The sequence below is a fragment of the Aspergillus brunneoviolaceus genome (assembly GCF_003184695.1).
Source record: "Aspergillus brunneoviolaceus CBS 621.78 unplaced genomic scaffold BO95scaffold_5, whole genome shotgun sequence".
Classification (NCBI taxonomy): Eukaryota; Fungi; Ascomycota; class Eurotiomycetes; order Eurotiales; family Aspergillaceae; genus Aspergillus; species Aspergillus brunneoviolaceus.
Window position 1 is genome coordinate 640,694 of NW_020290735.1, and position 14,787 is coordinate 655,480.

The 14,787-nt window shown below is 56.9% G+C and overlaps 7 protein-coding genes across 7 annotated transcripts; 3 read left to right on the forward strand and 4 right to left on the reverse strand.

The window, feature by feature from the left end:
- Nucleotides 1–267: 267 nt before the first annotated feature.
- Nucleotides 268–2,077, forward strand: BO95DRAFT_449732 (uncharacterized protein; the record flags this gene model as incomplete). Its single annotated transcript, XM_025587963.1, has 7 exons — nucleotides 268–570; nucleotides 598–883; nucleotides 936–1,096; nucleotides 1,130–1,372; nucleotides 1,429–1,503; nucleotides 1,579–1,656; nucleotides 1,883–2,077. The coding sequence occupies 7 exons, from the start codon at nucleotides 268–270 to the stop codon at nucleotides 2,075–2,077; spliced, it is 1,341 nt and encodes a 446-aa protein (XP_025446903.1).
- On the reverse strand, nucleotides 2,056–4,455 carry BO95DRAFT_438733 (ferric reductase family protein). The gene has a single exon (XM_025585586.1). The coding sequence runs from the start codon at nucleotides 4,423–4,425 to the stop codon at nucleotides 2,437–2,439; it is 1,989 nt and encodes a 662-aa protein (XP_025446904.1). The 5' UTR covers nucleotides 4,426–4,455; the 3' UTR covers nucleotides 2,056–2,436.
- Nucleotides 4,456–4,678: 223 nt separating this feature from the next.
- Nucleotides 4,679–5,476, forward strand: BO95DRAFT_470551 (copper transporter family protein). Its single transcript, XM_025589526.1, has 2 exons — nucleotides 4,679–4,852; nucleotides 4,922–5,476. The coding sequence occupies exons 1-2, from the start codon at nucleotides 4,822–4,824 to the stop codon at nucleotides 5,410–5,412; spliced, it is 522 nt and encodes a 173-aa protein (XP_025446905.1). The 5' UTR covers nucleotides 4,679–4,821; the 3' UTR covers nucleotides 5,413–5,476.
- A 202-nt stretch (nucleotides 5,477–5,678) lies between these two features.
- Nucleotides 5,679–6,793, reverse strand: BO95DRAFT_500861 (LLM class flavin-dependent oxidoreductase; the record flags this gene model as incomplete). The annotated part of the gene is made up of 1 exon (XM_025590986.1): nucleotides 5,679–6,793. The coding sequence occupies exon 1, from the start codon at nucleotides 6,765–6,767 to the stop codon at nucleotides 5,679–5,681; it is 1,089 nt and encodes a 362-aa protein (XP_025446906.1). The 5' UTR covers nucleotides 6,768–6,793.
- A 770-nt stretch (nucleotides 6,794–7,563) lies between these two features.
- BO95DRAFT_325531 (MFS general substrate transporter) lies at nucleotides 7,564–10,645 on the reverse strand (the record flags this gene model as incomplete). Its single annotated transcript, XM_025581844.1, has 5 exons — nucleotides 7,564–7,787; nucleotides 8,097–8,670; nucleotides 8,764–8,948; nucleotides 9,363–9,548; nucleotides 9,613–10,645. Coding segments are annotated over 5 exons (2,202 nt in total), but the record flags the coding sequence as incomplete, so codon positions are not given.
- Nucleotides 10,646–11,169: 524 nt separating this feature from the next.
- On the reverse strand, nucleotides 11,170–13,274 carry BO95DRAFT_352749 (flavin-containing monooxygenase; the record flags this gene model as incomplete). The annotated part of the gene is made up of 5 exons (XM_025582149.1): nucleotides 11,170–11,295; nucleotides 11,391–11,844; nucleotides 11,906–12,444; nucleotides 12,504–12,610; nucleotides 12,665–13,274. The coding sequence occupies 5 exons, from the start codon at nucleotides 13,272–13,274 to the stop codon at nucleotides 11,170–11,172; spliced, it is 1,836 nt and encodes a 611-aa protein (XP_025446908.1).
- Nucleotides 13,275–13,931: 657 nt separating this feature from the next.
- Nucleotides 13,932–14,359, forward strand: BO95DRAFT_427849 (uncharacterized protein; the record flags this gene model as incomplete). The annotated part of the gene is made up of 2 exons (XM_025584815.1): nucleotides 13,932–14,056; nucleotides 14,119–14,359. The coding sequence occupies 2 exons, from the start codon at nucleotides 13,932–13,934 to the stop codon at nucleotides 14,357–14,359; spliced, it is 366 nt and encodes a 121-aa protein (XP_025446909.1).
- Nucleotides 14,360–14,787: the final 428 nt, after the last annotated feature.

Below are 14,787 nucleotides of genomic sequence, written 5' to 3' on the forward strand. Positions count from 1 at the left end.
ATTTCCAACTCCCTGCTTCATTTGTTCATCCCACCAAGCATCTTGCTATTTCCAATATAGTCAGATCATAGTACTCAAATCTATGATGCTGATTTTATGATTCGCAAATTCACGTCTCGTTTAACTCGGCAAGGGATGCCTTGGCCTTCTAACGGTTCTTCGAGTACAAAAGCAAGCCGAAGCCGGCCACTCCACACAGATTGGAACACTAACCCCGAGTTTTTCCGGTAAACGAGAGGCCGATTTATTTCGAATGAAGCTCATGAGATGGCTATCCGAGATGTCCATTTCAACATGAATGAATTGGCCAAGCGTGCGGCCGAGTCCGTTGGCTCGACGCTCACCGAATGCGCCCGGGTCGAAGAGTTCCCCGACGGGATGTTCAACAAGGCGTTTCTGTTCACCATGCAAGATGATACGCAAGTGGTGGAGAAGATTCCCACCCCTAGCGCGGGGCGGGCTCATTATACCACCGCCAGTGAAGTGGCCACCATGGATTTTGTCCGAAATCATCTAGGGACCCCGGTACCCAGAGTGCTAGATTGGAGCTCCAAAGCAAACAAGAATCCCGTGGGCGCGGAATACATCTAAATGGAGATGGTTACAGGCGTCCAACTTAAGAAGATCTGGCCCAGTTTAGACATCAGGGAGAGATTGGAAGTCGCAAAGTCAATCTCCAAGTATCAAAGGGCCTGGATGTCCACATCATTCGTCCAATATGGAAGTTTATACTACTCGTCCGATCTGGATTCTCCCGATACATGCGTGCCCACGAAAGAGAATGGATCTCAAAGCACAGGGCATCGCTTTGCTGTCGGCCCATCAACAGGTCGAGAGTTTCTGGATGATGGACGGGCCGCATTGGAATTCGATCGAGGCCCATGTGAGACGCTCTGCCCAACCCTTCTGAGATAGCTTACTCATATTCGTTTCAGGGAACAGTGTGGAACAATACAAGTTAGCAGTTAGACATCGCGAGATCGCCTGTGTACAGAACATGACTCAGCTACCCCATTCGCCTCTGGCCCTCGATGGTCCCGGCACATATCGCCCTTCTCGTACGAAAAAGATTGCCGCTCTCCGTAACTACCTGCGTGTAGTCAAGTATCTCTTATCTTTGGACAGCTAGATATCGTCTGCTTTCTTGTGGCATCCCGACCTCCACAATGAGAATATCTTTGTACGCCCTGAACGGCCATCAGAGGTAACGGCGATTATCGATTGGCAGTCAAGTGAGATCCTGCCACTGTTCGATCATGCCCGTCAGCCGTACTTTCTTGATTATGATGGTCTGTCTGTGACCGGCTTGGATCCGCCCACATTCCCGGAAAATTTTGATCAACTTGAACCAGAAAAGCAAGCGGCAGCCAGAGTCTGTACTTGAACATGTCGCTCAGTGCGTTGTATCGACGGTTCACGTGTGGGAAGAACGAACGACTATTCCGAGCCATGGAATTCCGCCAGACCCCTAGTTTCGAGATGATGTTGGCTCAGATTATGCTTGTCGACGGAGAGGCGCTCCACCAATCTAGGATGCTCGAGTTAGAAGAGTAATGGCCAACTCTGCCGGGCGTCCAGGCTGCTGGCAACCCACCGCTCCCGTTACAGTTTACCGCAGGCGAGGCTCGTTCGATTGAGGAAGATGTCGCTGGCGCAGTGAATGCCATGGAGTCAGCCTTCTCTTCTGGCACGGCATGTCCTCACACGGCTATATACTCGCCACATCTCGTAGGCCCTCCTGACCAGACCATCCTTCATATGTTTGCGGTGGCTACTGTGTGGTGGCATCTACGCCGGGGTCCCAGCATCGACGGGCTTTGCCTTTCGGGCGGATACCCCTTGGTAGATTATCCATGATACGGCCATGACTCTTCCCATGCAGTTCTGTCCTCTTCGGAGAGGGCGAGTGGACACACGATCTCAGCCTTGGCTTGGTTCAGAAGCGTTTTCACCTGATCATATTGGCCAGGTGAGACTACCCCTTTCTCAGGCCACAACTCACCCATCGATTCTCGCAAACTCCGCATTAACTGTATGGGTTGCTAGTTGTATTCCTCTCTTAGTAGGAGCGAGCTAACCATCAGGCCATTTCGATGAAGCATATTCCCCAGTCTAACGCTAGCTTAGGAGGGTAAAGCCACATGGAAGGTCCTCTGAACAATGCTCAGAACTGCAACGGCGTGATGCAGAGGACGATGCGAAGACAAGGCAACACCACAATCGCCAGCTGCCAGCCTAATTGAGGGACAAATATCATGGAAAGCAGGCGTCAAACCGCAAGAGAACCAGCTCTTGCACTTGCAGCTGAAAACCCCCGCATTATCTGAAACGGAACTGACAGGGTATCTCTTACATTCATAATCCAACTTCATCCCTCAGGCTCCTTGCTATTTACAGACCTCCCCCCCCTTGCGACAGTATATACACATCCCAAAACTACCATTCCACCCGATCATCATGCACCAACTCGACATCCCACCTCTCCTCCCCACGCCACACCTTCCCCGGTCGATTAACCGCTGCCACCGCCCCGCGCAGCGTGGTGATGATCCCCGCAGGTCCACTGGCCAACACTCTCGTCGGACCGTCCACCACGCGATCCAGGAACCGCGTCACCTGGGCCGTGAGATCTGGATGCGTGCTCGCCTGCGCATCCGACGTTCTGGGCAGTGTGTAATGCACCGCGAACCCCGGTTCCGGTTCGGGGTCTGAGGCTGGCAAGGTTGAGCCGCAGCACGGTGTCTTCTCGTCTGTTTCTGTCTCTGTCTCGCTGCTGCGCACGTTTTCTGACACATCCCGCGTAACGTAGATGCGCACGCGGAAGGAATCCGGCGACGTCTGCGCCACGCGGTGCAGGATGTCCAGCTCCGGGGCAATCCATTGTGTGTCCGCTCTGCGGCGGATGATCCAGATGAGTTCGATTTGTTGGTCGGAGGGGAGGGGGGCCGAGAGGCGCTGCAGGATCGGCGGCAGGACGAAGGTGATGCCTGTGCCGCCGGCGATGCAGAGCAGATTGCTGGTGCTGCGGGGGAGGCCGCCTATAGACGGGTCCTCGATGGACTGCCCGTACGGTCCGCTGAGGAGTACCGCGGTCGTCGGGCCCGGACTTGCCATCGTGCTGGTTTCCCCTGCTGGAGCCGTGGGTTGTAGGCGTGCGGATTCGGCGAGAACGCGCGTCAGCCCTTTCCTCGCGCGGATGAGATAGGTGTGTTGCTGGCCGGTCGGTAGTGTGTCTGGCACGCTGCAGGGGGTGAGCGGGTGCGCTTGCCAGAGGCTTAGCTGCGGAAAGCACAGGAAGAAGTGCTGGCCGATGTGCCAGGCGTCGTGGTTGTGGTGGAAGTCCAGCCGGATGATGTCGCCGTCGGCGGGGTTGGCGTGCAGCTGCATCGCCGCGTGGGGGATGTGCAGGCCCCAGCTGGAGGCGGTTGAGGGCACGCCCAGGTGGTGCAATAGAAATGTTCGGATGAGCCGCGCCCCCCGGTCCAGCAGCCAGACAACCAGCGAGGCCAGCATCCAGCAGTAGAGGTGCGCCCAGTGCGCCCAGCACGCCCCCACGTACACCATCGCCACGACGTAGTGCGCCTTGCGGAAGAACTCGTACCCCGTGAGTCGAATCACGGGTTTCGTGCTGTGCAGCACCAGAAAGGTCAGCAGGATCATCGCCGCGATCCCCCAGATGATGTAGGGCTGCGCGATGAAGCTGTTCCACTGGCTGGGCTGCGGCTGGTACAGACGGCCCTCCACCACGGTCCAGCCGATGGTGTGCAGGGCCGACTGAGCGTAGATCACGTAGCCCAGCCAGCGGTGCAAGAAGTTGAAGTGGTGGTACGGGATGCCGGTGATGAGAGAGAGGAGGGACTCCCGGCTGGAAAGCAGGATGGAGAGCGGGGTGAGGGCAAACGCCAGCACACCCACGCGGTCCGCCCAGGGACCCAGCCCGCTGCGGATGTTGGACTGCGTACTGCCGCTGATGGGCGTCGTCCACGTCTTGTAGGTGATGCCCACCAGGGTGAAGACCAGCAGGTAGCCCGAGAGCACGAGGAAGACGAGCACCTGCAGCCGCGTGGTGTGGCCGAATACCCGGGGAAGGGCTTCCGGGAGCAGATGGCGGCGAGTCAGGGCTTGCAGCGTCCTCGAGAGACGGTACAGTGCGCTCTGCGTGTGCGTTGCCCCCGGGGTGGTCTTGGGGGATGAGGGCATTCGCTCAATGCGGATCAACCGTCCGCTCATCGCCCACAGAAACAAGATCCCCACAATCACGGCCCACAGGATGAAGCTGTACAGCATGGTGACGTCGTGGCCGTGGTAGACGGCGTCCAGATAGGCACAGGTGCCGGCATCCTTGGTGCAGGGGATCTGGCGGGCGACATAGCCCCAATGCTCCTCGAGGGCGGAATCCTGGGAGAAATCCTGAATATGGCCCATGAGATCGACTGGGTACGCAGTACGGAGTACCTGATGGATGAACCGCGGACCCATGTGCAGGGAAATCTGGAGTCTTTTAACCCATCAATCCGCCGTCGAGGTGGAGCCTGCCAAGACCGAAATCTGCTCACTGCCAAGCATCCTGCGTGATAATCTGCTCATTTCTCGCCTCCATATAAGGCCCGGCCGGTGCCTGTTCAGGGTGAGGTTATTCCACCCACCATTGACCACCGTGTACTGTGTGCTGTACGCCCAAATTTATACCACCATGGACATGCACATGTCAAGTTCCTCCAATTCGAGCGCCTGCTCGGTGACGGTATGCCCACCCTATCCCTGGTTATGAATTATGCATGTATGCATGCATCATCGACATAATGACTAATCCGCATAAAGATGCTCTGGAACTGGACCACCATCGATGCCTGTACGTTCCCCTCAGTCGCAACCCCCCCGACTCCCCCACAACAACCACAATCCTAACCCCCTCAAATAGGCTTCCTCTCCTCAACCTGGCACATCACCACCGCCGGCCAATTCGCCGTCTCCTGCATCGGCGTGGCCTTCCTGGTCGTCGTCCTCGACGTCCTGCGCCTGCTGAGCAAACAATACGAGGAGCACCTCCAGCGCCAGTTCCAGCGACACGTCGCGACGCAGTCCCCCGGCGAGCGCACGCAGTTCTTCTGCGGCGATACGCTGGCCGATGGGCCGCTGGTGGTCACCTTCCGGGCTAGTCCGGTGCAGCAGCTCATCCGCGCGCTGCTGCAGACGCTGCAGTTCGGGCTGGCGTATCTCATCATGCTGAACGCCATGTCGTATAACGGGTACATGATCATTTCCATCTTTCTGGGGGCGTTCGTGGGCAAGGTGCTCTGTGATCGCGGCGAGTATCGCGTGGTGCTGCCGGCGAGGGGGAAGGTGGCCGCGGAGGCTGCGCCGGTGGTGCCGGACAAGCCGGAGGAGTGGACGACGGGGTGCTGTGGGTAGCTGCTGCTTAGAATTGTGTCTCGTCTCGAATTAGATTTGTCAATAATGATGCTGATGATTAATGGTGTCCGGTTGTAAGGGCAGTATAGTCACGTGACTGATAATTGTGCCTGACAGGTGTTACTGCCTGAATGCCTGAATGCCTAAGTAGCTCAAATGCGCTCAATTCCCCGCGCCAAGAGGCTTGGGCAGGTGGAGTGGGCATCATATGTTCTATTTATGGAGTATCTGCCACCCAGGGAATAAGGGAAGGAACTAGTATACATCTAATCCTGCTCCTTGGCCAACTCCTCCCGCACGCGAGGCAGGATATACCGGCCGTAGTCCACGGCATCATTGTAGTTGTCATACCCGCGGATGGAGATCAGCTCCGCGCCCAACTTGACATAGTCCAGCAGCGAGTCGACAATGGTCTGGTGCGAGCCCACCAGCGCGGTGGAGGCGCCGCGCGCATTCGTGGCCGTGACGGTGGGATACCACAGCGCGCGGTCCTGGACGTCCCCCCGCTTGGCGATCTCCAGCAACCGCTGCGAGCCCGCGTTCTGCGGCGGCGGCGCATCGGCGGCCACGCGGCCGAAGCCGTTCTGGCGGTGCGAGGTCAACAGATCCAGCGTCCGGTGCGCCTTGGCCCAGGCCAGCTCGTCCGTCTCCGCCGTGATGGGCCGGAAGGTCACCCAGATCCGCGGGCGGTCCGTCTCCGCGCGGCCGGCCTTGTCTGTCTCGGCGTAGATGCGATCGATCTGCTCCTTCGTCTCCTTCAGCGGTTCTCCCCATAATCCAAAGATATCGGCCAGGCTGCCTCCGATGCGGTAGGCCTCGTCGGACGAGCCGCCCACCGACACCGGAATCGTGCCGTTCACGGGCCGCACCCGGTTGCTGAACCCCTTGAACGTGTAGTAGGGGCTTTCCCAGTCGAAGGGCTCGTCCGACTCCCACGCCCGTCGCAGGATGCGGATGTAATCTTCCAGACGGCCGTAGCGTTCCTCTTTGCTCAAGAAGTCGCCCTCCCGCGCTTGATCGGCGTCGCTGCCGCCAGCGATGAGATGCACCACCGCCCGGCCTCGGCTGAGTTGGTCCAGCGTCGCCAGCGCTTTGGCAGCGACGGTGGGGTACAGGGTGTTGGGACGGAGAGCAATGATGATCTTGAGGTTCTTGGTTACTGCTGCGATGGTTGCGCCCGTCGTGAAGGGGTCGAAGTACGAGGAGTCGTAGGGGACCAGCGTGTAGTTGAACCCGTAGTCGTCCAGCGATCGGGCGTACCGCACGAGGAAGTCGGGGTCAATTGAAGCATTGGGGATGGGTTTCAGCTCCGTAGAGGGATTGGGGAAAGTGAGACTGATGAATTCGGTGGGCATGGTGCCGGTTGATCGTGGGTTGGCTGGAGTTAGGGCTGGATGATGGAGGTGTTCTGTCGTCGCCCGCCGGCTGGCTTTATAGCAGCCCTCCGAACATCGGATGCCGGCACTTGCTATGGCACCAACTGCAGGTTGGATGGCGTTGGCCGTGGGTTGATCCGATAGCTCTGGCCTGAGCGTATCATGAGGGTCGATGGTGGGTTCCTGGCTGCATGGCGTCAAACCCCCCGCAATCACGTCATCCATGCTGCGTCGTGCTGACAAACTGGGGTGGGAGGGAGATAAGAGCATTGTAGCTGCAGTGACGATTTGTCTGGGTGGATTACTCAACAGAATGGGATGTGAAGATGGAGGAGATGAGGGGCGATGCGTGGTTCATTCAATGGGGGAAGGAAGGGTTGACTCGGATCTTACCCTACCAGCCCCTGCCGCTGCTTCTACATAATTCACCACAATAATGCACACTCTCCCCCTGCACGTAGCTTACTGAAAAGTCCTTCTACAATTTATACTACCTTTGATTCGAGTCAAGACCAATTCCATCAACTCACCAACATGCAAGTCCGTCCCCACGGCGCCTAATGGGGCCGGAACGGCCGGACCCTCACCCAGGGACTGAGATAGATTCGGAGAGCCCCATCGAAAGCCTGGAGCAGCTTTGCGACCGTGGATCGTGGCAGCTACTGGTGAACGAGGATGAGGCTGACAGAGAATTTTCCGTGCGCTATGTAGTACAATAGAATCTTTTGGTTCAGGCAGCACTGATGCTTTCATGCTATTATACCCGCTCTTCCACCTCTGCCTTCTTCAGCAGCTCTTCCACAGTAGTGAAATGCATACCGGCAAAGAACCTCTCTCGTTGCCGCAGGGTCTTCTCCTTCGGACAGGCAGTAGCACCGCTGATTGTCCATTCCTCTGCCTCAGCAATAGCCAGCTCCAGACTCTCCGGCTGGTCCTCGTACTGCTGGATCGTGGTTTCGATGTCCTCCTTCGATCGGTAATCTCGTACGAAGGGTCGACCTGTCGTCTATTAACCACACCTCTTCCTACCTCTAATTTGCCGCGAAGAGAAATGCCATGGAATATATACCTAGGCAGAGATTGAAGTCGAGAGAGTGTAACGTACCATAGAATCTCTCCAACAGCGAAGTCATCTGATTGAACGTCCCCCACTCCCCGACCACGTACGTGACCGGATCCTAGATAAGGACAACGTCAGCCCTAACTCTCATCCCTCACGCTCCTCCATCAACCACCCTCCACACTAGAATAACCCTCCACAACAACCAACAAAGATGGAAGAAAAGAGAAAGAAACAACTCACCCAACTCCCCCTCTCAGCGGCCAGCAACCTCCCCACCGCGCACGCTATATCACGCGCACACGTCCAGCTCTGTCCCTCCTCTCCCGTCCCGCGGACGGTATACCTCCACGCGACGGGATCGATCGGAAACTCCCCGGGCATGCACCTTCGGTGGGACTGGTGGGCGAGGAGGAAGTATTCCATGCACCAGCCGTGATTCAACAGTGTATACTCTACTTTCTGCACGGGGTGAGGTAGGGCATCAGATGCTTGGGAGTCTGCCTGCTGGGCAAGAATCGCCCGGAACGGAAGACGAGTCCGACCGTATGCCCGTGGGAGCGCGGGAAAGGACTCGATGTCCCCGGCCCATTCGGAGGGGATGAAGCGGGTGCAGGTTTCAGTGAGCTGGCAGGCTTTGAGCAGGGTGGTGTGGACGGGGAGGTAGTCCTCGTCTGGGCAGCGGAGGAGAGAGATTAGCGCTGTGGTGTGCGTGGTGCGGAGGATGTGTAGGAGAGAGCGGAGAGTGTAGTCTGTTGTTTGGGTGGTTACTCTGTTGGAGATGGGGTTGGGAGGGTGGGTCTTTGTTGTTGTGTTGTTAGTCTCTTGATTGACTGAGAGTTGATCGGTGGATCGTGGTGGGGAGATTGTGGAAAGGTGCAATGGCGTGAGGGGAGTGGGAGCTGGAAGACTTACCTGCCGCGTGAGGATCACGACGCTGTAGCGCGGATCCTTGATGAGCTCTTCCTGGAGGTAGTGGCCCAGGTCGCCGCTGCCGCCGGCTAAGGCTATCACCTGGGGATTGTTCATTGCCGTAGACATACTCAGGACGTAGACTAGCTGAGAAGGGATATGTTGGGCTGGGATGATGGATGGTAGATCTGGTGAGATTTAGGATGGAAATGGAAACAGGCCAGCTGAACATATTTAAACTCGAGCTGCCGGCTGACATGTGCCCAGGCAGATTGAGAATCGATCTAGAACGTATGAACACCTGCGAACACGTCAACATCTACAGGTCGTGCATGTATGCTAACCCTACAGTAGCATAGGTATGCAGCCACCTTCCCAATGCCGAGCCCTCGGCGACTGCATGCTGCAGTCCATTCCTCTCGGCCAACCATCTCTGACAATCATCTCACATTACTTTTATCACCCACTCGGTATCCATTTCAAGCATCGTTACTTCAATCTATGGCGAGAAAGGTGGCCCCGCCCATCACCAAACACAACACAGCTGGCACAATTGAACCAGTGTCAGCCCGTACTCAAACCAGCCCAGCCCGTCCAGAGACCCGAAAACATACCTAGAACCAAGTTCATCTGGTAATATCCCATCTTCTCCGTCAAGGTCCCCGAGACCAGCGGCCCTACAAACATCCCCAGCTTCCAGCTGATATTGGACATGGAGAACGACCGCGAGTACCCGCCGTGCGGCCCGAAGATGCCCGGGTACTCATGCGAAAGCTCGTTGGCGCCGTCTACACATGTCCAGGATTAGCCCGAGGTTCAGTTTAGTGGGACAAACGACCCCCGGAAACTTACGCAACACCTCGACAGCCCCGAACCCCAACAGCAGAGTCCGCCAGACTCCGATCGCCAGTAGCGTGGCGATGTAGATCACCCGGTTAGTGTCCTCGTCGTCCGTCCACCAAGCGTCCCGTGCATGTCCGGGAACCCCGAGCAACCACAGCGACGGCGCAAGACACAGGAACCCGATCGTCACGGGGTACCGCATCCCAATCCGGTCTTTCAGCCATGCCGCCGGGATGACGAGGATCATCGATGGGGCCTGCAGAAGCAGGAATAGTAGCCCCGCTTGGAGAGACTCCCAGTGGAAGACGGCCTTGATGTGGATCGGGATCGTGGTCTCGAAGCTGGCGATGATGATCGCGAAGAGGATGTCTGCTATTAGTGCTGTGGCTACCCTTTTCTTGCGGAGCATGAGGGTGTAGACGTTCTGGGTGGGGAGGGAGGTGGGTTCTTCGATTGTATGGTACTGTGTGCTCTCGGAGTGAGATGCAGAGGAGAGTAACGGGTTTCGGATCTGCGATTCTTCCGGGGAGGAGTCCTCAATGTGCATGTCGTAGTTAAAAGTCCCAACAATCAGAAGCTGTAGGACAGTCCCCACGAGTATCACGGTGAATGCACTCGCCCAGGTCATCGAGTAGGACACGGACTGGTAGAGAGACCCCGACACAGCCGGGCCACTGAGTAACCCCGCGGACACGAACAGCATGGCCAAGCCCAGGGCTTTGGCCAGGTGTTTGGCGCCCACTGTATCCCCCAGAATGGCCATGCCGACGATCCAGATCACTGACCCGGCCAGGGTTTGGATGAGTCGGCCGATGAAGAGGACGGCTACTGTCGTGCTCCATGCTGTGATGGCTGTACCGACTGCGTTGGTCACCCATGAGATCACCATCCATTGGTTCTTCGACTTGGAGCCATCCGCTAAATGGCCGGTGAACGGGGCGATGAGAATCGAGACCAGTGCGTTTAAGGACAGAAGGATAGAAGTAAGAAGCTGCGTGTGCGAGGGAGGTTTTTGAAGTCTGTCTTGCAGGATGTCGGGTAGGATGGGGATGATGAAGCTGAAAAGGAAGGTGTCTGTTGATTCGATTAGAGGGCGCGAGGAGAGATGAAGGGCTGCTTACCAGTGAACATGGCGAGAGAGATGACTGCCACGATGAACAGGCGCGAGGATCGCCACCCGTAGCCGATGGGCTTCGCCGGGATGATCTTCGAGGTCATGCCGACAGTCAATCAGGTCTATGATCGAGGGGCATTGATTCTCTAGTCTAATCGTGTGAGGAAAGATTCGAGCGACTACGAGTAGTTAAATTCCAGTCACGACACTCTCGAATATCATTCTAGTACCTTCCGACAGTCAGCTCAGCTACGACACCAGCAAGAACCCTCATTCCCCCACTAGTATACGAATCCGTACGCCCAAATCACTCAATCCTCTAATCGACCGGCCTATGGCGATGCAGAATCGATGGCTCTTATTGCGAAAGGCGATTGATTGGCCTCCGCCAGACAAAGAAAAAGCACAGACGGCCCTCGTGTCACGCCAAAGCAAGGTCCAAGGATGCACCCTCACTGCGCCATCAGCCCCAGCTCCGCGGCGGCAATCTGCAGTGCAACGAAGCGGGAATAAATGCGACACAGCGATAGGCTTCCGCCCATGAGCCACAGATGGGGATGTCCGCTCGGTCTCCAGATCTATTCGGGGATTCGGTCAGTCCGGGAATTTCTGGTCTGCGAGGTGATGTAAGGAGGGATGTGGGTGATGCTGCTGCCGCTGCTGCTGTACGCACCGTCTGTATCTCCCCCTCCTCGTCCAGATCCCATACGTCCTTGCATTGGTCGGCCACCTCCGGCCCTAGCGTGTGGCGTACCGAGTCGCGCATGTTGGCGTACCCCGTCGCCAGCACCACGATGCCTGCAGCCAGATAAGTGCCGTCGGCGAGGTGAAGACCCCCTTGGTCGAAAGAGGCAATACCGCCCGCACACGAATGCAGCTGTATTTTGCGGTCGATCAGCAGCTGGCTGCAGCCGAAGTCGATGTAGTATCCTCCGCCGCGGGAGACCAGCGAGCGTAACAGTCCGGCGCCGTCGAGGCCGAAATCTAGTTGGAAACCAATGGACCGGAGGCCCTCGAGAACGGCAGAATCAGTGGCGGAGATGCGCTTGGTGAGGTCGACGCAGAGGGCGAGGGTGACGGGCCAGGGCAGGCTTTCTGAGAGGATATCTTGCGTGTCGAGGGGAGGGCTGCGTGGCTGTTAGGGCTGCGGGTAGAAGAATGAAAGGGGGCGTGAGAGGGCAATCTTACCGATTGTCATTGTCGATGCCATGATTCTCTGGGATTAAAGGCAATCCATGTTCCTCGGTGAGGACATACGTCGGACCCCGCTGGAGCATCGTCACGACTGCTCCCTGTTGGTAGAAGTCCTGCGCAATGTCGTGGCCACTATTCCCGGTCCCGACTACCACCACCTTCTTGCCTTGCGGGGCCAATTCTCTGGCGTCGACGTGCTGCCTCGCATGGTAGATCGTCCCTTTGAAGTCCCCCTGCCCTGGGAAGCTGGGAATCTTGGGTAAGCCCAGATGTCCTGCGCACCATGCGATGTGTCGTGGCCGTAGAATACGCTCGACTCCATCCCGCACGAGGCAGACGGTCCAGTTCCCCGCAGCCTCATCATACTCAGCCGACTTGACTGCAGTCTGTGTCCACACGTTCAGCTCCATGATCGTGGAGTAGGATTCCAGCCAGTCGGCCAGCTTATCTTTGGGAAGATACTTGGGCCAGGTCTTGGGGAAGGGCAAGTGGGCGAGATGGCATGTTTCGATGTGGTCGTGGGTGATGAGGGTCTGCAGTCATATTAGCCCGTCCCAGTTCATTGCCTCTGGAGAAGAGAGGATGTCCAAACCCGATATCGCTTTCTCCAGTTATCTCCCACGCGCTCGTTCTTCTCCACGACGAGACACGATTGACCGAGGGTCTGCAGACGAACCGCTAGATTGAGTCCTGCCTGGCCTGAAAGGAAGGGTTCAGCATGCGATTCACATCAAGAACTAAAAGGATTCTGACCGGCACCGACGATCAACACCGTGGGATCAGTGTCTACAAACTCCTTGTCGCGCTCCCTTCTCTCCAACCAGTTCCCCTGCGCAACTCCACCCGGCATCGACTCGATCGTGCCGTGTGGCCGTCGCAGCCCTACCTTCTCTTCCGCTTCGTGCAGCTCCTGCAACGCAGTATACACGGAGTAGGCTTTCCACCCTCCCTCCTCGGTCGGAGTCAGGTAGAACACCCCGCGTCCGTGACCGAAGCGAGTCTCGAAGCCGAACATCGCCGTTATCCATGTCAGTCCGGGAGACGGGGTGTCGGTGGCAGGTTTTATTTCTTCCTCATCGTGAAGACGCGCATTCTGCAGTTGCACACGGGGAAGGTGCTGCGCGAGGTAGCTTTGGATGTTGGGATAGCCTCGGATGGTGTGGAAATCCCAGTCCAGGGCGAGCATGTCGCGCCACCAGCTGTCTTCATGGAAGAGGCTGGAAAGAGGAATGGAGGTGCTGCCGGTCAGGTGGGTGTTTAGTTTGGCGAGCCATTCCTGGGCGATGGTGGTGGGGTCGATGCTGGATGGATTTACTTTGGGGGTGGTAGGGAGTTGGATGATGTGGTGGTGGGGGTGTGTCATGTTGACTTGGTCGCGTGAAGTGAATTCTGGGGGTTGATACCTTGAGTTGTTTACATAGAGGTACAATCGACAGTCGGTACAGGTGCATTCCATCAAATATCCTCCCGATGTCAAGACTTGTTCCTACCCGCTACATCTGCCCCTGAACCCTTACATGAGTCCAACCTTGTTTGAGCTTCACATCGTATGTGTTGCTACAGTGGGTCAGTCCTGCAGTCTGCCGTGCAAATGTCAATTGCCTTGTCTATCTGCTGCACCACGATGCTGAAGAATTGCATTCTGGGGAAATGTTTGCCGGCGGCAGGCATCCACAATGAGCCATCCCTGCATAGGGTTTCGAATTGGCGCGCCAGAGCCAATCGATAAGGCGCCATGCATCCAGCATCATCTTATGCTGCAGGCAGGATCCAGGGGATCCTGGTCCCGAACACGTCAATACAATAGCCTTTGAAAAGTGTCTGATAACTGAAGTTTAATAGGTACTCGTGGAGTTGATGGCGTGCTGCACTTGTCCCACTGCTGTATTCACCCCTTTACTAAACGCGTTGTGGACACCCCTCGATCCGTCATATCTTTACCACCCACTCCGATATAATTCCGTCAAGAAACGAGTCAGACCAAGGTAATCATATTGACTTCAAAGATCGAATATCCAAAATGCCAACCCCACCAAACTACAGCCTCGCCGCCCCCGCCAGGCGCCCGGAGATTCTCGCCCTGGCGCAGGACCTCAACGGCACTCCGTCGGGGGAAGAGTATGAGAAGATGATCTCGGGAATGATGTATGCCCTCCTCCTTGCCTATCCTCTATCCAGTAAAATAAAAGCTAACAGCAGTGAAAAAGGTACGACCCCACCGTCCCCGCCCTCCTGGAAGCCCGCCATCTCGCCCGCGGCCTGACCGCCGTTTACAACAGCCTTGACACCACGACCGTGCCCTTTGACAAAGTCGGAGAAGTGAGGCTAGACCTGCTACGCAAGTTGGTCGGCAAAGCAGGGGACAAGACCTTCGTCGAGCCGCCCTTCCGCCCGGATTACGGGTGCAATATCTCCTTCGGGAGGGAGGTGTTTGTGAATTTTGGGTAAGTTGATGCTCTTTACTCTCTTCTACCCCGTGGGTAAAGTTGTGCTGTATTGAAATGGAGGGTGGATATCCCCGGAATGAAGACGGCTTCAAAGGCTGATACCTCCAGACTCACCGTCCTCGACACCAGCCTGGTCGTCATCGGGGATCGCGTCCAGATCGCCTCGAACGTCAGCATCATCGCCGCCAGTCACGACCCCAGTGTCCTCTCCCGACGGAGAGGGGTCGAGTTCGGTCATCCGGTTTTCATTGGGGATGATTGCTGGATCGGCGCGAATACGGTCATTCTTCCGGGTGTCACGATCGGGCAGGGCTCCACGATCGGAGCCGGGTCTGTAGTGACGAGGGACGTCCCTCCTTATTCAATCGCGTTTGGAAGTCTTTGTCGGGTGCGGAGGGTGTTGGTCACGGCCGAAGAGGAGGAGATGGA